A 24,679-nucleotide genomic window follows, 5' to 3' on the forward strand; every position below is an offset into this window, starting at 1 on the left:
CGTTTCCCACCCCCCCTCCCCGTGGAGACGCAGCGGAGGCGAGGAGGAGTCGGAGTCGGTTTATTTCTTAAATTAAACCTGAAGGCGGCGTGGCGTTCGGCACAGCAGCACGGGACAGGCCGGAAGGGGAGCAGCGCGGCCCCGGGGCAGCAGGAGGGGAAGCGGCCGCCGGGTCCCAGCTGTGGGGGGCGCAGAGCGGAGCCCCCCCCCCCAGCAGCAAGGAGCCGGCCCCAGGGGAAGGCACGACCCCGTCCCACCACCCCAGCAGCAGCAGGAGGGGAACCAGCCCCATCCACTGGTGGATGAAAGCAGAACTCGTGGTCCCCAGTCCCCTGGTCCTCTTGGGGGCACTGGTGGATGGGGCTGGGGCCAACAGGGGCAAGGGGACACAGGGCACAGTGTGGGCAGTGCTGCACGCAGGGACGGGCTCAGCCCCCCAGGAGGGAGGAGGGTGAAGCCACACAAAGAAAGGACACAGCGGACTGGGGAGTGCTAGGGACAGGGAGGGGGGCACCGTCCCCACAGCGGGCAGAGATGAAGAAGGGAGAAGCTGTTCACATCCCCGAGGGCTGGGAGCGAGGAGGGGCAGAGGGAGCTCAAGCTGGAGAGGTACGAGGAGCCCTCCTCAAAACCCAGCCTGGATTTAGGGTCCACCAAGCACCAATCCCAGAGAGGGACTGCACGCAGGCTAAAGGCAAAGAGCCGCCATCAGAAGCTGATGCGCCACCGCTGCCTGCAAAGCAGTGCTCTCCTCACAGCCCCGTGCTTGGAGTAGGCTCAGCCCAGCACCATGAAGGACAAAGGAAGGGAACTGGATGGAGTCTGCCTCCCAGCTCAGCACCCTGGGGACAGAGCCAGCCCAATCCCACATGAGCACTCCCCTAGGGAAGACAGGAATGATTTCTGGGCAGGGACTGAGGTCCTGCTTCCAAGAAGAGGCAAGCAAAAGCCTCCAGGGCTGAGCCAGCCCACGCACACCCTGGGACTGGACACAGGTGGGAACCCTCCATGCCCTGGAGCACATAAGTGGCATCACCAGGTGGGGAAAGGGGAGATCCTGGCCAATAGAGAGGAAAGGCAGCAGCCATTTCAGTCCCTGTCACGCACCCGGAGGGGACTCCTGCCCCCCAGCAACTGGTGCTGGAAGGAAGGACAATGACTGGGCCACTGCACCTCCCCCCCCGGCTCCTTCCCCCAGTCCGCTGAGGGAAGGGGACCAGCACGAACCAGACCAGCCTCCATCCACGAGGAAAGGGGTTAGAGCAGCAAACGATTCAGGCACCAGCACTTCCAAGCTGGGATGAGGCAGCCTCTGACAGCTGATGCAGACACACGGGGATCCAATGAAAGTGCAACTTGGATTTCCTCTTCTTTACCAAACAGCCCGCGTGTGAGGGACAAGCCAGGGCCCCCACCCTGCTAGGGTGCCCGGAAGGCGTTGGTGGCCGCACCCGCAGCAGCATTGGCCGCCGCTGTGCGCACTGCCTGGTTGGAAAAGACCCCTGCGGCAAACTCCTCCTGCGCCTTCTGGAAGCTGGCACCCGTCCGGCGGTACAGAGAGTGAATCTGGAAGAGAGCAGCAAGCTCAGGAGTCACTGCCCCAGCCCCATTCCAACACCAAGTGCACAGAGCTGTGCTCCACGCCAGCCCAAACCCACGCGTCCCGATATTTTGCCCCAGCGTTCACTCCTCGCTCACCTTCTTCAGCATAATGATGCCCAACACAGCCACCGCTGTGAAGAACAGGGACACCAGGATCATCATCACAGCCACAGCCGTGTTCTTCCTCAGCGCTATCAGACTCAATATCCAGCCACTGTAAAACAAGCAGTGGCTGTCCACGGGTTCCCTCTGCCCCACCCGCCTCCCCCTGCTCCGGGGTGAGCGCAGCACATACCTGAAGCCCCAGTTGGGTATGCCGATGGCCTGCAGCACGTACATCACATTCTGGGCAAAGAAGACGAAGAAGAAGACAAAGAAGTTGAACGAACTGTCACTCCTGGGAGAAAGAGACAGACGAGGTTAGGCCAGAGAAAGGCACCAGACATGCAGCCACCTCCCTTAACCGGTGGTTAAGGGACTTGTAACGGGGAGAGTGGGGAAGCAAGAGGAAGAGGCACAAGGCAGTACAGGGATGTCCAACAACAGCCACAGGAAAACACTCCTGTGACCTCCTTTGCCCCATCCAGAGCAAAACGTGTTCCTCACAGAGGGGTTCAGCCCAGGATCACATCCCAGAGACCCGTAGGAAACACAGGTACGGCGCTGGGACACCCTCAGTGTGCAGTCCTGGTTTAGCACAGAGCCTGGTTTCCTCCGTTACAGGCACCAGCCTGGCAGATGTCCCACCCCACTGCTTTGCTGGCCCGTGAGCTCCAGCAGATACACACCTGAAGGCTTTGTACATGGGCCTATACCAGCAGACGAAGGAGCAGGGCGTGTAGAGAAGAGCCCAGAGAATGGAGAGGCCGAACCCAGACCCTGACGAGGGATCCACGCAGAACCAGGCGAGCGAGGACAAGAAGTTCAGGAAGAGAGCAATGGTGCTGGCTGAGGGAGAGGACATCGGTCAGGCGCCCCAAGCAAGGCTCCCCACTCCCCATGCCAAGAAGTCACCCCCCTGGGCCTAGGCACCGAGTTGCAATCGCAACTTCTCCAGAGCAGCAGCATTCCCTCACGTGCAGGAGGCTCGGTCCTCTACCTGCTCCCCAGGCCTCACGTTCCACGCGGGGACTCACCCATCCAGAGGTAATACATGGTGGAAACTGTCTTCTGGAAGTCAGCGGGGATCTCCACGGGGATGTCCTGGTAGAAGCAAGGCTTCACGGGGCAGAAGGACGGCAGCGGGGGCCAATTGTTCAGTCTCGCTGCAGAGCAAAAGGAGGTGAGAGGCAGAGAAGTGCGGCGCCGTGCAGAAGGGGCCCGAGGGGCTCGGGGCCGCCGCCGCGGGGGCACTCACTGGCACCGCTGCCGAGGGCGGCGTTCTGCAGCTCCCGCTCCCGCCGGTCCAGCTCCTCCGCCTTGCGGTTCAGCTCCTCCTGACGCTTCAGCAGCTCGGCCGTGGCGGCTGCCGCCGAGGCCTGCGGAGGACACGCGGCGCTCAGCTGCCCGCTCCTCCCCCGGCCCCCCCGGGCTGCCCCCGCCCAGCCCCGGTACCTGCGTCCCGTAGGAGCCGTAGTTCCGGGGCTCCGTGGGGCTCGGTCTCCTCGGGGGCTGCGCGGTTCCCTGCGGCGGCGGCACGCCTACGGCGGGCGGGGCCCCGGCCGGGGCATGGTACGGCGGCGGCGGCGGCTGCGGGACCGAGAGGGAGGCGCTGAGCCACCGGTAGCGCCCGGCCGCGACGCGCCGAGCCCCGGGCAGGGCCCCCGGGAGGCGGCCCCGGGACACCGCGGGGCCCGGGCCCACCCCCGGCTCACCGCGCCGTTCTCGAAGGGGTTGTAGGCGTCCAGCGCCGCGCTCTCGGGGCCGGGCCGGTGCTGCACCACGGCGGGGTCCTGCAAGAGACGCGGCGGGGGCTGGCACCGGGAGCGGGGCCGGTACCGGGGCCCGAAGCGAGGCCCGGGGGCGGGACGGGGCCGCCCCGCACCTGGAAGGGGTTGTCCGGGAGCACCGCGGGGCCGCCGCGCTGCGCCATGGCCGCTCCGGGACCGGCACCGGCAGCACCGGGACCGCCCCGCGACAGCACCGGCGGCTCCGGACGGGCCTCGCCGCAGGGGGCTCTGCGCCTGCGCGGGGCGGGGCGAGGCGGAAGCGAGCACGTGACGCGGCCACGTGGCCCTGGGGTCACGTGGCGCCGAGCCCTTTTCTTCCCCCCCCCCTTCCTATTTCGGCTTCTCTGCCCCGTCCGCAGCGCAGGGGCTGCTGGGAGCGCGTCCCCATGGCAACGCCGTCCCCATGGCAACGCCGGGATGGGGCCCGGCCTCCCCGGGGCCTACCAGGCCTCACCGGGCCCCACCGGGCCTGGCCCCACCCGCCCTGGGCCCCGTTCAGCCAGGCCCAGCAAAAAGGCGCTTCCCCCTGCGGGGACCCAAAAGGTCTCAGCCCCAAAGCCGAAGATTTGCCCAAATCTCGCCGCTGCAGCCCCGGGGCCAGGCGAGCGTTAGCCCCGGGGGCAGCAAGGCGGCTGCTTCACTGCCCCCCAGCGATGCACGGCGGGTTTCGTGGACGTGAAACGGTCAGGGAGGAATTGGTGGCACGACAAGCGGCTGGGGTAATTAAAGTGGTGCCTCCCGGATGGGTTATTTATAGGGATCACCCATTCCAGCAGCTACAGGCAGCGTGCCAACAGCCCCCTCCCAAAAAGGAATTCCCCAGCACAAGAGAGAAATCCCCACCTGCCTCTAGTTCCCATCCCAGACTTCAGTACTCAGCAGCAGCTACGCCTCTTGTCTAAAAATCTCCCCTCCTTCTGAACAGAGGAGACTTAAAGTTACGCACAAAGCTGTGAGCTCCCCCCTCAGCCCGGACAGCTGCCACCTCACTGTGGTGCTCTTGGCTGGGAAGTTAAAAGCTGCGGATTCAGATTTTGGACACCAGGGTGCTGTGTTTTTTGAAGTCTGACAGACTGCAGATATTATTTGCTCAATTTAATTCCAATGCAGGCTCACCCAGGGGCTGGCTACAGATGCAGCAGGACCAGGTCTTCCCCCCACTCTCCTTCTCTGGCACACACCACCCGCGAGCTGCGTGGCTGGCTGCCGTCTGACTGGGCAGTGCTGCAGGAACCAGGTAAAAGCTTCCAGCACAAGCTCTTTAAGACCACAAGTGCGTGGAGATGAGCCAGTGTCACTCCTTCTGTGACACCCCCAACTAACTCCAGGTGAAGCTGGTGTTTTCCTTTATCTCTTTGCATGATGACATGGACAGTCTGCCACAGACTGATGGCACAGCAACAAAGGGGGACACTTGTGTAGAACAGACCACGTCTGCTGTTCCTGACACAAGACTCTTGCAGACACGCGTGGGCAAAGCAGCAAGACAGAGGTCCCATCAGGTCTATGACTTCCCCCAGCAAATCCCATGGAAAAGCCCAAGTCAAGGGCCCAGCCTCACAAAAAGGCCCAGCCAGACCCATTTCCCTGTGCTGGGCTACAGCACACACTGTTGGGCCACCCCCTGTAGGCATCTGTACAGCCCTCGATCACCTGCCCATGGAGTAAGGGGGTTTCTCTAGTAAAGCAGCACCTAGGCTGCTCCCTTCAGACTTTTTGTGCCTGGCTTTACCACACAGATCTAAGTAGTCCCTGTTATCCTTTTGCTAGGAGGAAGACTTGTTTCATATACTAAATCTTCCCACCTTTGAATACCAGTCTCAGGGCACAACACAGGACCCACGTTTTGCCACCCACCATGCCAGAATCTGCTCGTCCTGGACCTATTTCAGGCCAGCTGCAGCAGCTCAGACAACAAGGCCATCATCCAAGCTTGGGAAGACCTGGGCAGGTGGGTGAATAAAGCTGGCTTTGTTACCCAGGGGTTTACCAGACTGAAGCAGCTTTCTTCCTGCAACACGAGGATGCATCTTCCTTGTCTCTGCAGGGTGCAGCACAGTCACCGCCTCTCAGGAGTAAAAACCACCAGCAGAACAGCCTCAAGACAGGCTGCAGCTGGTCCAAACACAGGCCGGAAGGTTTATTCACTTCATATTTACTTCTCACAAAGACTGTACAAAATTCTTATAAAACTCTGGTGTGGGGATGGGCTATGACATTGATCCAAAAAATAATTCCCATGCAATCCCACCAGTTTCATAACTTACAAGGAAACAGATAAGCTACAGAGCTGCGAGTCCTGGAGTATTTACACTGAGGCGGGCAGGAGAGAACAGGAGACAAAGCAACACATGAACAGAGGTATTTACAATATGGACATACAAGCCCCTCGCCTCACGATAGCGGCAGCAGCAACAGCAGGAGGTTGTGGTGCTCAGAGGCTGATAGAATATGGGCTATTTACAGTATCTCACATATTAACAGCTTTACAAACATGTCCAGGGAGTTTATGTATAAAAAAAGCACCAAATGTCTGAATAGAAATCACACAGGCCTCCACGGGGGCTAGAATCTGAGGGCAGGCTGGCACCTGTGGCGTCACCGGCTGATGTCTCTGCTAGAGTCCCACATTTTTGTGCTTGGCTCCATCTCCAGCATGTCGAAGAACGGGTGCTTGAGGGCTTCAGCCAGGCTGATGCGCTTGGACGGCTCGTACTCCAGCATGCTCTCAATGAGGTCAAAAAGGCGGTGATGGTCCTCGGCCTCAGAAGTCAGGTACCGCTGCGGAGAGAGAGGGGAGAGGTCAGGGCGGAGGACGCTGCACCCCGTGCTGGTCACAGAACGCTCCCTGGGCTGAACAGCTAAGGTGGGGGAGGACTGGTCTGTTCAGACCTGCATTCGTCCTAAGCCTGAACTCTAGGCCACTTTAACAAGCACAGAACTGTCGAGGGTTTTCCCCCTTCCCCATCTTCCCCAGACACTTCCTGAAGTCTCCTTGCCCTCCTCCTCATCCACTTGAGGTTAAGCTCAGGCTGCTGCAGTCCTCCTAGTTTATGTCTGGGACAGCCAAGGCTCCTTCAGGAAGATACTGGTCTGACCCTTTCAGTGGCCCAACCTTGCCCACGGGAAGAATCTTCAGAACTGGGGCTGGCACTGTAAGACTCTGCAATGAGAAAAGGATAAAGCAACCAGGTGCTCCTGCCCACCCCGCCTTACCCGCAGTGGCTTGCAGTTTTCCCTAACATAACGGCCAGCAGAGGTGTTCTCATCCCAGTCCAGGCGGCCATGGTAGAAATATTTTTGCTTCCTGTCAGAGGAAGAGGTGGGAACAGGTTACACCCAAGCACCAAACACCTTGCAGCAGAAGCAACGCGCCAGCCCTGCCACTACTCTGCCGGGGGCGCACACATCACTCAGGACACTGCAGCAGCACGGACTGACTCAGCAGGCAGCTGCAAAGTTTGATCCCTTGAAGAGAACCGCTCTACATAAAGCGGGGAAGAGCCAGGAAGCCTTGCAGTGCCCAGCTGGCCTTTCTCACCTGGTCTTCCGGATCATCCGAGAAGGAATTGGCCCCAAGATCCTCTCCATCATGGCCAGGTGCTCCCGGTTGTCATGTGTCTGGGGGAGACAAGCATAAAGGGGAGGCATGGAACAGATTACAGTCTTTCTGCCTCCAGACCCGGGTGATTCCCAGTTCAGAACCCCCTGCTGGCCAACGCCTCGGTCATCTCTACAGGCCTGCAGTGATGGAGGGAACTCCATCAGCCCCAGAGGCTCCTGGCTGTGCTGGGCAACAGCCACATCCTCTTTCACCAGTTGTGAGGAAGCCACAGAGCATACGGTTCTCACCTGAAACAGGGTGAAACCCACATAATACTCAAAGATGATGCAGCCGATGCTCCAAACATCACAGGGCTGGCTCCAGCCAAGCTCTAAAAAACAATGTATTGAAAAGAAAATACAGTTATGGCCCCGGATTCCAAGTCCCTCTCCCTCACCCTTTTAAAAATCAAGTAACTGGAAAAACAATTCCCATTCTGGCCTTCTCCTGCTACATTAGTGGCAATACGCTACCCAGCTGATAGCAATGCCAAAACCACCAGTTTCAAGTTGTTGCCCCCAGCCCTCTCTGAATTAATCCAGCAGGCAGCTCCCCGTGCCCTCGAGACAAAAGCCTGCAGCTGCAGAAAGGCCAGCGAGAACCTACCCAGTATGACCTCCGGGGCCCGGTAGTGCCTGGTGGAGACAATTGTGCTGTGATGCTCGTGATCAAACGTGGCACTGCCAAAGTCCACCACTCTGATGGCCGTGCTTTTCACACTCCGCTCATCTCGCTTCTTTGTGAGGGAGAAAGACAGCAGTTACTCAGCAGCTTCCAAACAAGGACCAACACACAAGGACCTTACACAACCGAGGCTTTGCCACAGGGGACCAGGGGAAGGGAATGCTTTGCAGGGTTTATTAGTGCTGGCGCATACCCTCCAATGTGCAGCACAGCACCTCCCCAAAAAAACTCTCATTCAGCTGGAGTCTGTGGTCTCCATAGCTTACTTGTATACAGGCAGTTCACCCAGATTTGTCCTGAACAAACACGTGAACGCAGCCAGCCAACACTATCTCCTATAGCCCAACTCCTCCCCGTGCTAAGGTCAGGGACAACAAGAACCCGAGAGGACACTTCTAGAGCAAAGCTGTTGCGTTACCTTTTCCAGGTTATAGGTGAGTTCGTAGTCAGAGTTCACAAAGAGGATGTTCTCAGGTTTGAGGTCAGTGTGAGTGAGTTTATTGTCATGCAGAACTGAGGGAGCAAACAGAACCAGGGTCAAGAAACAGAAGCAAAACGATGCTGCATCCACCTGATGAGCAAACAGCATTAACTTGGGTTGCTGCTGGCACAGTTTTAGCCCATGTTTGAAGTTGGGTGTGAACAGACAGGCCAGTCTAGGCCAAGGTGCTTCGACAGAAGCACAAAAATTGATCGCATCGATCACCAGAACGTACACAGGAAGGTGGATGCTGAAGTGCTCTGGGCAGCTGCCAGCCCACAGGCATCAGAAGCATTATAACCAGGCAAAGAAAAAGGATTCACCCCAGGCACACATTCACCACGGAGGGGCAGGAAGGCTCAGTCTCAGGACTGGCACAGCAGCACTGTGGCAAAAACTCATTGCATCGGGCCACCAGCTGCAGAACTGGCGCTGAAGTTGGGAGCCACACAGCTCTCCAGGTCAGTCATGGACCAGCAGAGAAAAGAGCAATGAACACTTACATTTCACGGCCTGGCACACCTGGTAGGCCATGTGCCGCACTTGGTGGATGGGGTAAGGCAGATAGTTGTTGTCCTTCAGGAAATCAAAAGTGCTGAGCCCCAGCAGTTCGAAGGAGATGCACATGTGGCCGTGGTAGTCAAACCAGTCAAACATCCTGACGCACAGGCTGAAGAGAAAGAGTCAGATTCGGGACAGATCTGTACACACCACTCAGATGGGCTGTCCCTGCACCAGGCTCACCCCTTCCTTGCTAGGTCTGTATCCTGTACCAAGGCAACGCGCCACCAAAAACTAGCTACAGATGAATTCAGTCACACACCAAACACCTCTCTCATCCCATCCCTACAACTGCGCTAGGACGATGCTTTCCCTTCCATTTTGTCACCAGCTGAGTGCACTCACTTCTTGTTCTCAGGATCCTTCTCGTTGATTTTCTCCAGCACATTTATTTCTAGTCGGGCAGCCTCTTTGTATTTCTCCACGTTTTTAATGATTTTGAGAGCAACACGTGCACCACCCCTGGGGAGAAACAGGAAGAAAACTCAAGGTCACTCTGGAGTTGTGTCAGAGACTGTGCCCTGCAAAAAAAGGGCTTTCTGAACTAGTCTCTTCACGTGAAGATTTATACATCCTCTCCCTTGCTATGAACAGCCCTGAGACTCCCCCCAGTCCCTCTCCAACACATGGATGACCCAACGGGATGAGCACCCACACAAGCAGAGGAATACTAGAAATTGAGGGACCCATTTCCACCTGCTTTAAGCACGAGACTATTTCACCAGCTGCGCCGCCTTTTTTCCTCATCACCACACCCCTCCCTGCCCCAGGAGCGGGCGTACCTCCGGTGATCCATGCACTGCACCACTCTGCCGAATGTGCCTTCCCCTAAGGTGCTAATAATCTCATCTGGGAGGGAGAGAAGAAGAGAAAAGCCCATGAGAGAGTGAGCACGACCTGGATGCAGCGCATACACAAGGCAGAGGAGAATGCATTGCAACACCTAACCTGCACACAGCTTGAGAGACCGGAGCAGCGGAAGGCTGACACCGGCTGCACAAGGCAACTGCCCTAGTTCCCTGGCACTTCAGTAACAATACAAAATATAAACGTAGTTTTAACAAAAGGGGAAGGAAAAGGAGAGGGTTTCTCTTTAATAAACAATGAAAATAAAATGAAACAGAAAGATAAGACAGATCTGCGACTGCGATGGGAGCTTAACTAGAGAGCTAAATTATGTTACGATTTGGCTGTACATCTTTCTTGTAGCCAGTCGCCGACGCGATAGATCAGATGCCCCTCGTCGTCGTCCTCCACACTCTTGGCCCTTCTGCTGCTCTGTCGACTCCGCTGCTGGCCCAGGCAGACAGGGAATTCATCATTCACCAATCAGATTTTCAAACCAGCGCAGCAGCCAGCGTCACGCATTGGTTGGTTTGGAAATTCACATGGTTGTTTGAGGAGGGGTTGCAGGAGGAGATTCCCAGCCAATTCATACGGCACAGAGGAATATATAACGATAGGGATATTGCAAGGGAACATGTCAAGATACAACACACTAGCTCAGAAAAGAAAAAAACAGTTTGCTTTTCGTTGTAGCAAAAAAAAAAAAAAAAAAAAAAAGAAAAAAGAACCTACAAACAGCCCCACCCGAACCAGTGTGAGAGCAGAGACGGGCAGAACGAGGGCTAGCAGAGGGGCAGTGGAAGGAGCCAGCTGCTCTTGCTCCTGTGGGGGCTTGGAGAGGAACGGCACTGGCCTATGGGTCCCGGATCAGTGCCAAGAGAGCACGCCAAAGCACGACTCTGCAGCCGGGCACTCAGTGACCGCAGGGAGAGGCTTGCTTCAGCCCCGCATCAGCCACTGAGGAAAGGCAGCAGGAGGCAGGTGCCGGGAAGTCCTGCACAAGCAAAGGGCCAGACTGCCCCACAGACACTGCCCATCCCCTTCCAACAACCTCCCATGGTGGCTTCCCCCAGCCCCAACACTCAGATTAAGATGAATTCAGAGATTTCAGAAGCAACTCTTGGTACAACGATCCATCCAAAACCAGAGAGAATTTACAAGTAACTGCCCGGGGGCAGATGTGACACTTCTTTCTAGACCCTCCCCCAAAGAAGCTGATCCTGGAAAGGCCAACTTCCAGGAGAGAAGCAGAGGCCCAACAGGGAATAGGGACAGCCTGGGATGAGGCAGATGAGAGATTTTATGTCAGAGAAGAGAAAACTCCTGCCTTTGGTTCCGCTAAGCATCCCCACACCTGGGAGCAACCAGACAGCAGACTCGGGACCTGAATCCAGCCCATAACCCCGTCCCTGGACACACAGTCAGAACAGACCAGACAACACTGAGAGCTCCACACACAGAGCAGAGAACATGTCTGGGGTCTAACAGAAGTGGAAGGTGAACAGCAGAACAGACAAGAAGAGAAAGCCGGGGAAACTGCTGGGAAGAGCCTGGGATGGTTACTGCCTCCACCCGGACTGACCAGGCCACAAGCTACGTTCACCTGCCAAAGCCCCTGGCGTGACAACCCAAGTCAGCTGCGCCCACCCAAAGGATCCTGCTCTGACACAGGACCCAGCTCACAGAGACGGGGCCTCCTGCCACAGAACACAGGCCCGGATCAGGGATCAGCAGGGGCCACGGGGACCTGTTGCAGACAGACCGAGCTCTCTGGGATCAGGAGCAGCTGAATGCTTTCTGTACAAACCTCACACAAAGACCGCTCAGCTGGGGTTCCTAGACAGCCCTTTAATGAGCATCACCACACCAAAGCAGCGCTCTGTAGGGATAAAGGAGCTGTGGAGCACAGCACCACCCCAGGGGGACATGCCAGCCCTGCGGGGCACGCCTGGCCTTCCACCTCTGAGCGGGCAACGCTAAGGCAGGGTCTGAGCTGCCTGTGCCCAGCTGGCACAGGGCAGCCACTGCTGAGGCGCACCAGGCCGGTGGACAGGAACCGCTGCCTGCATCAAAGGCTTTCTAGGTATTTCTCAAGCTGAGTCCGAGAGAGTGTTAGAAAGTGAGTTTTCTACTTACCCAGCTTGCCACCTGCGAGAGAAAGGTTACAGGGGAGGCCCAGCACAGCAGGATACTCACCGATGAGGAGCGACTAAAGGACCGGCTGCGGCGCCGCCTCCGCCTGTGCTTACGCCGGCTGCTTTTGCAGCTCCGGTAGCTGCCCTCGCGGTCCCGGGAGCGCCGGTACTCGTAGGAATGACGGTACTCGGGTTCATAGTAGGCTTCTCCTCGCTCGCGGCTGTAATCGTTCCGCCGGTAGCTATCACAGTAACGCCGGTCGTAGGCCCTCCTGTCCGCTGAGTGGTCGTCGTAGCTGGGGGAGAAGCAACCCATGGGGATAGGATTACGAACACTGTTCAGGAAGTGACAGCTCAGAGCACGCGAGCCTGCTAAGTACAGGACGGGCCGAAACACCTCGGGTCAGCTGGGGACAGGTGAGGCGCAGGGTGGCTCTGGCAAAGCGATAGCAAGACGAATCAGCCAAAATCCGAGCAGCTCCACGGGGCTGACTCACCTCCTGGACCGAACGTGGTAGCTGTCCTCCCGACGGTGCCGACGGTCACGCTCGCTGCTGCTCGACCGTGACCGCGTCCGCCGTCGCTTGTGCTTGCGACTTCTGTAACGCTCATGGTAGCTGCCCCGGCTGCTGCGCTCCGACGAGCGGTACCTTCTAGAGTGAGGCATCTGCAGGAACAACACAAGGCCGTGACTATGAGGCAATGGCAAGGGAGAGAAACCAGCACACACAGTCAGTAGCCAAAGAACCGTTAGGACAAAGAGGGGGAAGCAATCAGCATGTCTAAGTACGCATGGGGGATTTGAGAGGGAGGGGACAAACCTCTGAAGAACCCCAGAACCTCGTAAGAGTGAAGATGCAGCCACCCCCATGGGCCATGCCTGCTGTGGTTTTGTTCTCCAGGTTACGATTCCCCCTTCACTTCTTATCCATGGCCTTTACTGGCCACAGCTCCAGGAGCAGCATTTGTGCTTTCAATGCTCCTGCTTTCTCTCCCTGACCCTACGCCCTCCCCAGGAAGCAGAGACTCTCCACCAAGAAGAACTGACAATAAAACAAAGCTCAGGATATTACTGATGCCAGGCCCAAATCCTTGCACCAGCACCTGAGTGGGCAACTGCTGAAGAAATGCCTCTGTCCTGCTGCTGAGCCAGCACCACCTACAGCTCTCACTCCAAGCACAGAGGCCCCTACAGGATCCAAGGAGCAGGAACGCCGTCTGCACGCACAGATGTGTTAAGGCAGCCTCGTAGGCCTTACCTCAGAGGCAAGGAATACTCACAACTCTGCCCTGTAGGTGGGACGTTAGAGTCAAGAATGAAGAAGAAAATGCCTCAGTAAGACCATACACCCAGTTCCACCTCTGAAGCGCGAGTTCTTAGGGTCCTGCCCCTACCCCCAAACCTCACTCCAAAAATATCAGACTTTCCCAATGCGTATTTTGGTTCTCAAGCATTGAGCTGCTAGATCTGCCCTGTCTCCGCAGGTAAGAAGCTGGATTTCTGCCCACAAACCTCCTGGCGGATCTTTCCTCCCCCCTCAGAATGCACGCTCGCCTACCTGCCTGACTTTCTGCCCGCAAAACTCTGCTGACGTTAGGGGCAGGACTACCAGAAGGCAAAGCTACTCCCACAGCCGTGGCGAGCTACAGGCACGTACTCATCGCACGCCGACAGATCTCACCCTCGGCAGCCAGGCCGGGCTCGGCAGAGCCCCTGGCGGTCCCTCCCCGGCGGTGGCTCACCGACACCCGGCGCTGGGGCCAAGGCGAGCGCCGAGCCCGTCACACCCCCAGCGAGCGCCGCGCAAGGGAGACGCTCCCAGCCCTTAATTAAAGGCAGCGCTGGGAGGCGACGCTGGCAGCCCTCCAGCGGCCGGGCAGCCCTCCTGGCAGGCAGGCGGAGGCCGCACCGGGGCGTTTCGCTGCGCTGGAACCGGTTTGGGGATCATCGGCGGCGGGGCCGGGCCGCCAGCAGCGAGCTCGGCCGCCGGGCGGGGCCCGCACCGGACGCGGCGCCGAAAGAGGAAGCGCCGGGACCCGACCGCAGAGCGAGGCCCGGGGCCGGGGCACCGGGACGGACCGCGCCGGGAGGGGGGGAAGAGGGGATGGGGAGGGCTCGGACCCCCCGCCCGGTGCCCCCGGGCCTGGCCGCGGCCTCCTCGGGCGCTCTGGGCCCGCCCCGCGAGCGCCCCCCCGGAAGCGCTCGGGCCTCGGGAGCGCGGCCCCGACCTTGGCGAGGAGCCTCCGGGAGGCCCTGCCCGGCCCGGCCCGGCCCTGCCCAGCGCGGCCCCGGGGGGCGCCGCCGCCGCCGAGCACGGAAGCGGCCGCCGCGGCCTAACCCCGCCCGCCCCGCCCCGAGCCGCACCGTCCTCGCAGCCAGCCCGGTGCGCTTGTCCCACAGGAAGTCCGTGATGGCGGCCGTGGGCCCCCGGGGATCCCGGGCCCCGCTCCGGCTCCTCTCGGGCTCCTCCGCCGCTCGTCCTCGCCGCCGCCGCCGCCTCCTCCGCCGCGCCCCGCCGCGCCGCGCCGCCGATCCGGGTCTCAGCCAGGCCGCGCGCACGTACGACGCACACGCGTACGCGCTTGCGTCACGAGGCGCGGCGCGCGCACGGGCCCGCGCGCCGAGGCGGCGGGGCGGGACCGGGAGGGCGGGGGCGGGGGCGGGGCTGGGGGCGGGGCCTCGCTCTAAACCACGCCCCCTGAGCCCCGCCCGCCCCGCCCCGCCCCGCCCGCCGCGGGGTCCCGCGCCGCCGCCGCTGCCGCCGCCGCCGCTCCGGTGCCGCCGCCCGGGCCTCGGTGCTCGGCGCTGCTCCGCTGCCGCCGGCGCCTCCCCGCTGGCGGCGGGGCCCGGCCGCGGTGCCCGCGCCAGGGCGTGCGCAACAGGCGGGCGCCGCCGGGGCCGCGGGCGCCGGTGAGCGAGCGGCCGGGGGCGGCGAGAGAGCGGCCGCCCGGGGCCGGGCATGTGCGGCGGGGCGGCGGGCAGGGCGCCCGGGCAAGGGCGTTTGAAGGAAACGTGAGGCGCGGCGGCGGCGGCGGCGGCATGGACGCGGCGCCGGGCCGGAGCCCCGAGCCCCGGGAGAAGCCGCCGGTGCCGGACGGGGAAGCGGCGGCGGCCGCTCGGGGGGCGGCGGGCGCGGCCCCGGCCTCGCCGGCGGCGGCGGAGCAGATCGTGGCGGAGGGCGAGGCGGCGGCGGCGGCGGCGGCGGGCACGTTCGTGCAGCGGCAGCTCGGGGCCATGCTGCAGCCCGCCGTGAACAAGTTCTCGCTGCGCATGTTCGGCAGCCACCGGGCCGTGGAGATCGAGCGGCAGCGGGTGAAGTCGGCCGGCGCCTGGATCATCCACCCCTACAGCGACTTCAGGTGGGACCCGGGCCCCGCTCCCCCCGGACGGGCCCGGCCTCGGTGCCCGGTACCCGGTGCTCGGTGCCCGGTGCTCGGTGCCCGGTGCTCGGTGCCCGGCCCCTCCGCCGCTGTCCCTGGTGCTGAGCGCGGCTCCCTCCCGGCTCCGCCGCACCGGCAGCGCCCGGCGGGGCAACAAGTGAGGGGCACCGGCGGTGCTCCCCCGGCCCCTCCGGGGGACAGCGGAGGCGGCCCCGAGCAACCGGGGCTGGCGAGGCTCCGACCCCGCCGCCCGCACCGCGAGCCCCCCGGCCCCTTCCCCACCCTGGGCACGTCCGGAGCCAGCCCCGCAATAACTCAGCCAAGTTTCCTCCGGTTCAGCCCCTTCCCGGTCTCCGGTATCCCTCCGGCCCCCTGGGGCTCCCCGCCGGGCGAGGAGCTCCCCGGCAGCCCCCAGCTCCGGGCACGCCAAGGAGGAGGAGGAGGAAGGGGCCGCCTGGTTCTGCCCCCACGCAAAGCTTTCCTCCTTTGACACCGCTTTGAATTGCCAAACGTATGCAGGACTCGTGCCGACCCCACACGGTGCCCGCGGAGCCTGCCCGAGCACCGGCCCCGCAGCCCCGAGCTGCCGGAGGAGGGGAGGGCAGGGCGCTGCGAGGCACCAGGCCTGCCTCACCGTGTCACCGGGATCGCCGGGAAGAGCGCAGGGCCGGCTGATGTGGGAGGAACTGGGTGTCACGGGGATGTTGAGTCATATAGGGTGGGCTTTCTCTACGGGGGATGAAGCTGCGAGGCAGTCATCTCCCACGGCGAGCCGTGACACGGCCGACGTCCCCAGCCGGGCGAGGAGCTCCGGAGCGGGGCTGGCACCTGGTGCAGGTCCCTGGCACCTGTGGGCAGCTCCACAGCATCCAGGGCCTGCGGTGCCCCCCGCAGACCACCCCACGCCTCCCCAGAGTGACCCCGAGGGGCGCAAAGCCCTCGTGGACCTTTGGGGGGGAAGCTGCCCCCCAGGTTTGCGAGCCTGAGCTCTGCAGGAGTTTCACCCCGCTGTGAAGGTGACATGCAGCGAGCCGGCTGGATTACGCCGGTGTTTATCACATTACGGGGATCCTCAAAGGCCACGGAGATCAGGGCCCTGTGTGCTCGCCGTGACACGGAGTAAAGGACGGGGCCTGCCCTAAAGAGCTTAAGCCTAAATCTGAATCAAGTGCACCTGGCAGCTGGCGGGGGGCAGGCTGTGTTCCCATTCAGGGCAACAGAGTTGGGGTGCGGGAGGTGTTTGTGCAGCCAGGTCAGCCCCGTTCTGCCTGGCCGGTGCCTCCTCACCCACACAAGCAAGCCCTGGCCGTGGCTGAGGCAGCGTTAACACGGGTGAGGTGTCCTCGCCCCTGGGGGCAGAGAGCATCAGAGAGCACCAGCCTCAGCTGTGGCACCCGAAAGCGGGAGCTGGGCTTTCTTTTCCAGACCCCATAAAAACTTCAGGCGTGGAGCTGGGAAGCCCCCTGAGCATTGCATGCGTTTGCATGAAGAAGGCAAACACCGCATTTATGCGTGGCTGGGGATGCTGAATTTCAGGGCACGGTCAAACTCTAATCAGCCGATGCTGGGGACCTCATGGATTTTCTTCTGGAGCCTCTGAGCTTGTCCTCTCAGAGAAAGGAGGCAGATGAGGTGCTCCTGCAGGCCTAGGACCGTGTAGCTCCTGCCCACCACTCACAAGCACCCTTTTGGGGTCAGACACGTTCCTTCCACCTTCTCGATGGGGATGGCACTTGTCTGGCCTTTGTTTGCTCCTGCCTGGCTGCCCCACGCTACCATCCCAAGTGCCTCCCTGGCCCCGAGTCCCTCGGATGCCCTGGGAGCTCAGCACTGGGTTTGTGTAAGCAGCAAGGCTTATCCCAAATCCTTCTAAGCCAGCCTGGGCCGTGGTTGGGAGCTGGCGGACGATGGGGAGCTCTGGGGAGCAAAGCCTGTGTCCTCCGTGCGCTCTCCTCTTTGTGACGTGTTGGACTCCAGCTTTGGTCCGGGGTTTCTTTTCTAACTGGCTGTCCCCCCTCTCCTCCTGCTCCCTGCCTGCTGCCTTCCCACAGGTTCTACTGGGACCTCATCATGCTGCTCCTGATGGTGGGGAATTTGATCATCCTGCCTGTGGGCATCACCTTCTTTAAGGACGAGAACACCCCTCCCTGGATCGTTTTCAACGTGCTTTCAGACACCTTCTTCCTGGCTGACCTGGTCCTGAACTTCCGGACAGGCATCGTGGTGGAGGACAACACGGAGATCATCCTCGACCCTCACACCATCAAAATGAAGTACCTGAAGAGCTGGTTCCTGGTTGACTTCATCTCCTCCATCCCGGTTGACTACATCTTCCTCATCGTTGACCTCGAGACCCAGGTGGATTCGGACGTCTACAAGACAGCGCGGGCCCTGCGCATCGTCCGCTTCACCAAGATCCTCAGCCTGCTGCGCCTGCTGCGCCTCTCACGCCTCATCCGCTACATCCACCAGTGGGAGGAGGTGAGGGTCCCTCAGAGGTCCCAGACCCGGGGCAGGGTCTCGGGGCAGGTCAGGGATCTCTGGCTGTGGGGTCCGGCTGGCTGGAGTTGAAGCGACCGTACTGGGGAAAGAGACAGTTTCTCTGTAGCCGCGCTCCTGCCTCTTCCCCAGATCTTCCATATGACTTACGACCTGGCGAGTGCTGTGGTGAGGATCTTCAACCTCATCGGCATGATGCTGCTGCTGTGTCACTGGGATGGGTGCCTCCAGTTCCTGGTGCCAATGTTGCAAGACTTCCCGGAGGACTGCTGGGTCTCCATCAACCACATGGTGGTGAGTGCCCCCGGCAGGGGCGATGCTGGTGCTGCATCCACCAGGGGGAGGAGAGGAGGTGCTCACACATCTCAAACGCTCAAACGCCTGGGCACACTCAGCCCCCAGAGCTGCCCGGTGGATCCGTGTGCCGTGGAGCAGCAGTGAGATGGTGTGGGGGGAATCTCTGCATCCTCTTCTTGTCTCAGCCCAACTTGGCTGCTGCTGGAGTTGGACCAGCCAGGGGAATCCCTTGTGCCCTGCCAGGAGGGAACAGGACACCAGGGCTCCTGTCTGCTCCCCCAGAGGCAGTCCCAGTCCCTGATCCTCTTCCCCGGGCAGAGCTCTGCCCTTCGGTTGCGGACACATCAAATACCTTTTTGCTGGCTGCGGGGAGGGGGAACTGGGCGGTTCTGCCCAGTGGCTCCTTCCGACAGAGCCCCCCAGCGCTGCTGTTCCCTCTTCTGCAGAACGACTCCTGGGGGAAGCAGTACTCGCACGCCCTGTTCAAGGCCATGAGCCACATGCTGTGCATTGGCTATGGCCAGCAGGCGCCCGAGGGTATGACCGACGTCTGGCTCACGATGCTGAGCATGATCGTGGGAGCCACCTGCTACGCCATGTTCATCGGCCACGCCACCGCGCTCATCCAGTCGCTGGACTCATCCCGGCGCCAGTACCAGGAGAAGGTCAGCAGGGTGCTGGAGAGAGTGCCTGGATCCTGGGGGAAGTCATCCTGGCACAAGTGGGTCGAGCTCCAAAACCTGCTCGGTGCGGGCTCCTGCCCGGCAGCCTTCTGCCCTGCTCTCTGCCCTTGCTGCCCGTTCAGGAGGTGGGGGTGTCATGGGGGCAGGCTCCCCGTTTGGATAGGGACACCCCAGTCATCTTGCTGGGGTTCACCCTGGCATAGTGAGGCCCGCATCCCGGCCTCTGCCGTGGGACCCTCTCTGCCCTGAGCGCACGGGGGTCCCAGCTCTGGCAGCGGCTGCTCCTCACCGCCAAGGAGAGGGAAGGTATGAGCTGGCGGTGCTGCCAGCCCTGGCACGGCGCAGCTCGTTTCAGCGCAGCCCAGCGTGGCTCTCTCCTGTCCCCGCAGTACAAGCAAGTGGAGCAGTACATGTCATTCCACAAGCTGCCTGGGGACACGCGCCAGCGCATCCACGAGTACTACGAGCACCGCTACCAGGGCAAGATGTTTGATGAGGAGAACATCCTGGGGGAGCTCAGCGAGCCACTCAAGGAGGTAGGGGCAGGCACCCCAGTGCTGGCGGCGTGGGGGAAGGAGGGCAGTGCTGGCTGGGGTCAGCGCTGACCTGCTCCTCACCCCACAGGAGATCATCAACTTCAACTGCCGCAACCTGGTGGCCAACATGCCCCTGTTCGCCAACGCGGACCCCAACTTCGTGACAGCCATGCTAACCAAGCTGCGCTTCGAGGTCTTCCAGCCTGGAGACTTCATCATCCGCGAGGGCACTGTGGGCAAAAAGATGTACTTCATCCAGCACGGGGTGGTCAGCATCCTCACCAAGGGCAACAAGGAGACAAAGCTGTCTGATGGCTCCTACTTTGGGGGTGAGGCTGTGCTGAGGGACTTGGAGAGCAGAGGGACGTGAGAGCTGCTGGGGGATACGTGATGCTTGCACCCTCTGTCCATCCCCTCAGCACCAGCGCCAAAGGCTGGGCATCCACCTCCCTCGGGTTTCTGGGGCTCAGAAGTCCACATCCCCGGTTCTTGCAGGGTGTCTTGTCCCACAGGGTGAATCAGGGGAACCAGCAGTCAGAGAGCCCTGAATTCTGGCTGTCTTGGCCAGAGAGGGCATCCGCCCAGCCAGCCTCTGGCCATAGAGCAGAGGTGTTTAGAGCAGAGCACCTGGGCCAAGTTTATGGGCTACAAGCACAGTTCTGGGAGAGAACTGGGTCGGGTGACTGCAGGAGCTGCATCCAGGGATGTCTCCGTGGCCCGGGGAGGGAGGAACAGGTTGTGCATGGCCCAGGGCATGGCTGTGGCTGTCCAGACTCCTGCCTTCGCTCCTTCTGAGCCATGCTGTTCCTGTGGGAGCACAAGGCAGCCCTGTCCCTGCTCTGGGGAGGTCGCTGGGGAGGGGACAGATAGCTGCATCACCCCGCCACCTCAATCTCTCTCCCTGCAGAAATCTGCCTGCTGACACGGGGCAGGCGGACGGCCAGCGTGCGAGCTGACACTTACTGCCGCCTCTACTCCCTGTCGGTGGATAATTTCAATGAGGTGCTGGAGGAGTACCCCATGATGCGCAGGGCCTTCGAGACGGTGGCTATGGACCGTCTGGATCGCATAGGTGAGGAGCAGCCCCTGTGTCCCGCGCAGCCACCTCTGTGTCTGCTCCCAGGGTCCCAGCACTCCAGCCTCACGGGTCCCCAGCGATGAGGAGGGGGAGCAGAGCGATGCAGCCTGCCAGCAGGGCCCCTCTTTCCTCCCAGACAGGATCTGGGCAATGCTGATGAGCTTCCCAGGGTGGGGCTGTCACCCTCCCTACACGTATTTGCCCTGTCTGGCATTGGCCAGCTGCTCGTCCTCGTTTCCCCTTGCCTGCTGAGTACAAGTGGGACCACAGACTCCAGCCCCCAGCCCAGAGCCTTTGGAATCATCCTTTGGGCTCTGTTTTGCCCCTACTTCTCCCAGTGTGCCGAAGCCAGGACCCTCCCCAAAGCCTTGCTTTCGTTTGGTAAAGCAGTGAGATTTTATTGTCCCTTCCCCACCATCACCCCTGCCCTGCACGGTGTCCCTGAGAGCTCCTAGGGAGGGTGACACCGCTACCTTTCACCCAGGGAAGAAGAACTCCATCTTGCTCCGCAAGCGAGCCGAGCACAGCTCAGGGCCCATGAACAACGAGATGATCCAGCAGATCGTGAAGCACGACCAGGATGTGGCCCACAACATCCAGGAGCTGCAGCAGATGACGATGGGCCGGGAGCTGAGCGGCAAGCCGGTGATCTGGGAGCCGCTGGTGCACGCACCCCTGCAGACAGCCGCTGCCACCACCAACGTGGCCATTGCCTTGACTCACCAACACAGCCTGCAGGCCCACATCTTCCTGCCGCCCTCCTCCATCTCCAGCCCGCTGTCACCTGAGGCCACCCTGCTGACGAAGCAGGTGCGCAGGTCCCAGCCCAGCCTGGGGGGCTCCCGGCCCTCCTCGGTCAGCTCCCCATCGGGGGCGCAGTCCCACCTGCAGACACCGGCCGCCGGTTCGCCTTCCTCCCCGATGGTCCAGTCCCAGGCACCCCTGGAAAGCGGGGGCCAGCGACCAAGCCACGGGGGGCAGCCCTTGCCGCGCGCAGCGCAGAAGGGAGAGCTGCCGCCAGCGGCCAAGCAGCCCCCGGCAGGATCCCAGCCCCAGCTCTCCAAGTCCCGGGGCACCTCGGTTTCCACTTCTCTGCTGCAGCAGGCGGCGGGGGCTCCGTCCCCCAGCTCGGAGCAGGCGCTGCCGGCGGGGAGAACTCTCCACTACAGCCTGTCCCGGGCCACCGGCTCCCACATCTCGCTTCTGATGCAGCCGCAGCAGCTGGTGAAGCACAGGAGCATCCAGGGCCTGCCCGTGGGGCGGCTCACCCAGGATGTCCGTCTCCTCTCGGCCTCCCAGCCCTCCTTGCCCAACAAGGTTGCTCAGCAAGCAGACGGGAGCTCCCTGCAGCAGGGGAGGAAATCTGTGGGGAACCTGGCCCGCAGATCCTCTCCCTCGGTAGCCGGACTCCTCGCCAAGCCATGTCCGGGGATCGCAGGCCAGCCAGCACACCCGCAGCAGATGCCTTCAGGATCGCTGGCTCAAGCGAGCCGCTCCGTGGCAGGAGCGTCCACCCCGCAGTCCCCAGTCTCTGCACCCAGGCAGGCGGCAGCTCCCTCCCGCAAGGGCTCCGTGGCCTTCAGCCCTGAGGTGGAAACGGGGAAGCCCAAGCTCCCATCCAACATGTGAGCCCCCGGCGGCACCCGTGCACGGGTAAGAGAGAGACAGGCACCGAGGTGGCACCTGCGGGAGGAGAGCGGAGGCAGCAGGAGAGGCAGAGCACCTTGTGGAGGCCTGACTCTGTCTGAGGGGAGGCGAGGTGAGAGGCAGGGCACGGGGACACACACCGGCCATGTTGGGTGTGGGGGACGCAGCAGGGGTGGGCCTGGAGCAGCCCCAGGAGCTGGCCTGGCAGGACGAGGAGGGGGCTCTCCGAGGACCATGCCATTGCTCTCCCCAGCCGCTCCATCACCGTTTCTATCCTGCCACCTACCCTCCTTCTGGAGGCAGCAGGCAAAGTTGGAGCCCTTGCCCCAAATCCAGGCCTCCCAGGGGAGCCCAGCTCCCTACAGCTACTCCTTCGGGGCTGGGCCCCTCTCTGCTCTGCCCTCGCTCCCTGCAGCCTCTCCTCGGGGCCAGGGCGATGCTGGCAGGCTCTGCTGGGCTCGTCCTCCCACAACAGTACCCGCAGCATCCCCACACCATCCCCACAGAGGTCTGCCCAGCACTTTGGCTTTTTGGGAGAGGGGAGAGAGCCAGCACCCCACTGGTGCTGAGGGCAGAGGGGGCTGGAGCCCACTGTGGGGTCTCACTGGGCAGGCAGAGTGCAGGTACCTGGGGCCAGGCGGGGGCCAGGTCCCCTCTCCCCGAGGTGCCAGCAGCCATGCTTGGGGCTCGGTGCTGGGCCCTGGTGCTGCTGGAGCCCTGTGCCAGCCAGGCCAGCCCTGGCGTGCCAAGTGCCAAAGGCAGGGGCAGACAGCTCTGCCTCCACAGCATCCCCCGGGGTGCCTCTGCCTGGCTTTGCAGGCCTCACCTCTGAGGTGCTGCAAGGCCTTTGCGGAGTGCTTGGCCCTGCCAAAGCTCCGCTGGCAGCTCACCGGGGCTGGGATGTGCCTGGCAGGGCTCTGCCCCATGCCTGGGCACCGAGCCCAGGCCCTTGGCCATGCTCCCGTGTGGAAGCAGCGCGGGGGCAATCCGGCTGCCTGCAGCTCCAGGGGGGATGCATGGGCCGGGCTTCGGTCCCCTCCTGCCCTGTGCTGCGGTCCCCTTAATGGACTGCCTGGAGAGGCTGATCCCCAGCGCTGCAGCAAGCAGAAGGCGGGCTTGAGGAGACACCAACCCCGGGCAGCGCCTGGGCGGCGTGTGGGGCTGCGGGGCTGCCTCCCCTCGCCCTTCCCACACAGAAGGGCAGGGGCTTGGGGGCTCCGCAGCCAACCCCAACTGCCCCTCCGGAGCCAGTAGTCATCCGTGTGTGTTCGAGTCGTGGCTCTGCCGAGCAGCTGAGCTCTGCTTACAGTGTTGCTTTGGGCTCAACCGCGTTACCAGTCCTGGTTAGAGTAGTGTTCCCTCCCGACCCCGCTGCGCTGTGCGAGCTGCTTTCCACTACTAGAGTCAGGACCCACGGCTTGTAGTCGCGCTCTGGGGCTTGGCTGCCGCTGAGCGGGGCCCGTGGGACCCGGCGGCCCTGGCACACCCGGCCCCAGCCGCCTGGCGCAGCGGGCGAGGGTTTTGTTTCACGCAGTACTTCTTGAAGTGAGTCCTTCAGTTCTCCCCCCTTGTGTTTTGGGATATTGGGACCAGTTTGAACCACTTGGCTGCTCCAGGAGCCGAGCCCTCAGGGCGCAGCAGCCCGGTGGGAATCCATTAGCGTGTCCGTCGGAGGGGATGTCCAGCACTGCCTTTTTTTTCATGGACTTGAACTCCTCTTCCCCACCCAGCTCCCGCGTCCCGCTCCATCCCCATGGTCGGTGTCTCCCCGGCAGCCCCTCGGGAAGGGGTCTGCGGCCGGGCCGCGCAGTCAGACATCCCCCAGGCCGTGTTTACACCCCGTGATGTAGATGTCTTAGTGGTCATCATAGGTGTTCCTCACAGAGCGCGTGGGCCAGGCTGGGTGGCACCGAGCGCGGCACCATTTCTGCCAGCCGTGCTGCCGGGTCACCCCTCCCTGCGGCCACAGACCCGCGCCAGGAGCCGGAGCCACCTCACGCTCCAGTCACCGCTGCGGCCGGCTCCACCGTGGCGACCAGCGCCTGCTGCGAGCTGCGGCAGCTCCTGTCCCCGGCGGTCAGGACCCTGGTGTCCCGTCCCCGAGGGGAGGCAGGAGGGGGGCGGCTGTGGGTTTAGGGCCAGGGCCGGGGGTGCCGGCCACGTGCGCGTCTCTGTGGCGTGAGTGGGCGCGAGTCTCGTCACCAAAGACCATGCTCCTTCACTCTTGCACTCACGGCAGTCGATGTACAGAGCTTGTAGTTTTCATATTGCAGAGAATTTAAAAGCGTTTTTTTTTTTTATTTATTATTATTTATTTTTTGGTCGTTGTACATAATGGGTTTAAATAATAAAGAGAGATTCTGAGCTGGTCTGAGGGAGCCTCCTTCAGCGCAGCCCGCGCCGGCCGCGGTGCCTTGCCCACGAGGACGGGACGGGGCAGCGGTGGGGTGCCACAGAGGGGCAGCCCCGGTCCTCGTTAACAGCAGGATTTAATTGCCTTCCCCCGACAGCCAGGAGCAGATGGGGAACCCCGAGGAGCATCTTGGGGTGCCTCCTCCCGGCCCCGCAACCTCGGGCAGCACAGGAGGAGCAGCACAGCCGCAGATCCCCCCCTTCCCCTCACCCCACCGGCATTTGGGCCCCGGGGATTAACGTTTAATCTTTGCTGATTTTCCCCTTCCATTTCCCTTCCGTTTATTAACCCGGGGGGGGGGCTGATTGCGGAGCAGACTGCGGGCATTAAACAGATTAAACGA

At 61.8% G+C, this 24,679-nt stretch overlaps 2 protein-coding genes across 6 annotated transcripts; one reads left to right on the forward strand and one right to left on the reverse strand.

Moving 5' to 3' along the window:
- Positions 1–46: 46 nt before the first annotated feature.
- LOC137845641 (dual specificity protein kinase CLK2) lies at positions 47–14,380 on the reverse strand. Of its 5 annotated transcripts, XM_068663040.1 has the most exons (20): positions 14,168–14,376; positions 12,300–12,469; positions 11,864–12,098; positions 10,018–10,114; positions 9,604–9,670; positions 9,167–9,283; positions 8,764–8,930; positions 8,198–8,292; positions 7,702–7,831; positions 7,344–7,426; positions 7,033–7,112; positions 6,708–6,798; positions 3,417–3,494; positions 3,157–3,291; positions 2,960–3,080; positions 2,739–2,867; positions 2,391–2,550; positions 1,898–1,999; positions 1,699–1,816; positions 47–1,566 (listed from the first exon to the last, which is right to left on the reverse strand). In XM_068663040.1, the coding sequence occupies exons 2-20, from the start codon at positions 12,467–12,469 to the stop codon at positions 1,420–1,422; spliced, it is 2,322 nt and encodes a 773-aa protein (XP_068519141.1). In that variant the 5' UTR covers positions 14,168–14,376; the 3' UTR covers positions 47–1,419. The 5 variants fall into 5 exon arrangements, with proteins under 5 accessions (XP_068519141.1, XP_068519139.1, XP_068519138.1 ...); XM_068663037.1 differs by lacking the exons at positions 47–1,566; positions 1,699–1,816; positions 1,898–1,999; ... (3 more) ...; positions 3,157–3,291; positions 3,417–3,494 and adding an exon at positions 5,631–6,272 and having other exon boundaries at positions 10,018–10,111; positions 14,168–14,380; XM_068663036.1 differs by lacking the exons at positions 47–1,566; positions 1,699–1,816; positions 1,898–1,999; ... (3 more) ...; positions 3,157–3,291; positions 3,417–3,494 and adding an exon at positions 5,631–6,272 and having other exon boundaries at positions 14,168–14,380.
- Positions 14,381–14,653: 273 nt separating this feature from the next.
- HCN3 (hyperpolarization activated cyclic nucleotide gated potassium channel 3) lies at positions 14,654–24,287 on the forward strand. Its single transcript, XM_068663035.1, has 8 exons — positions 14,654–15,162; positions 17,235–17,664; positions 17,815–17,976; positions 18,426–18,644; positions 19,052–19,198; positions 19,287–19,527; positions 20,106–20,270; positions 20,761–24,287. The coding sequence occupies exons 1-8, from the start codon at positions 14,843–14,845 to the stop codon at positions 21,903–21,905; spliced, it is 2,829 nt and encodes a 942-aa protein (XP_068519136.1). The 5' UTR covers positions 14,654–14,842; the 3' UTR covers positions 21,906–24,287.
- Positions 24,288–24,679: the final 392 nt, after the last annotated feature.

Source organism: Anas acuta, chromosome 28 (genome assembly GCF_963932015.1).
Source record: "Anas acuta chromosome 28, bAnaAcu1.1, whole genome shotgun sequence".
Lineage (NCBI taxonomy): Eukaryota > Metazoa > Chordata > Aves > Anseriformes > Anatidae > Anas > Anas acuta.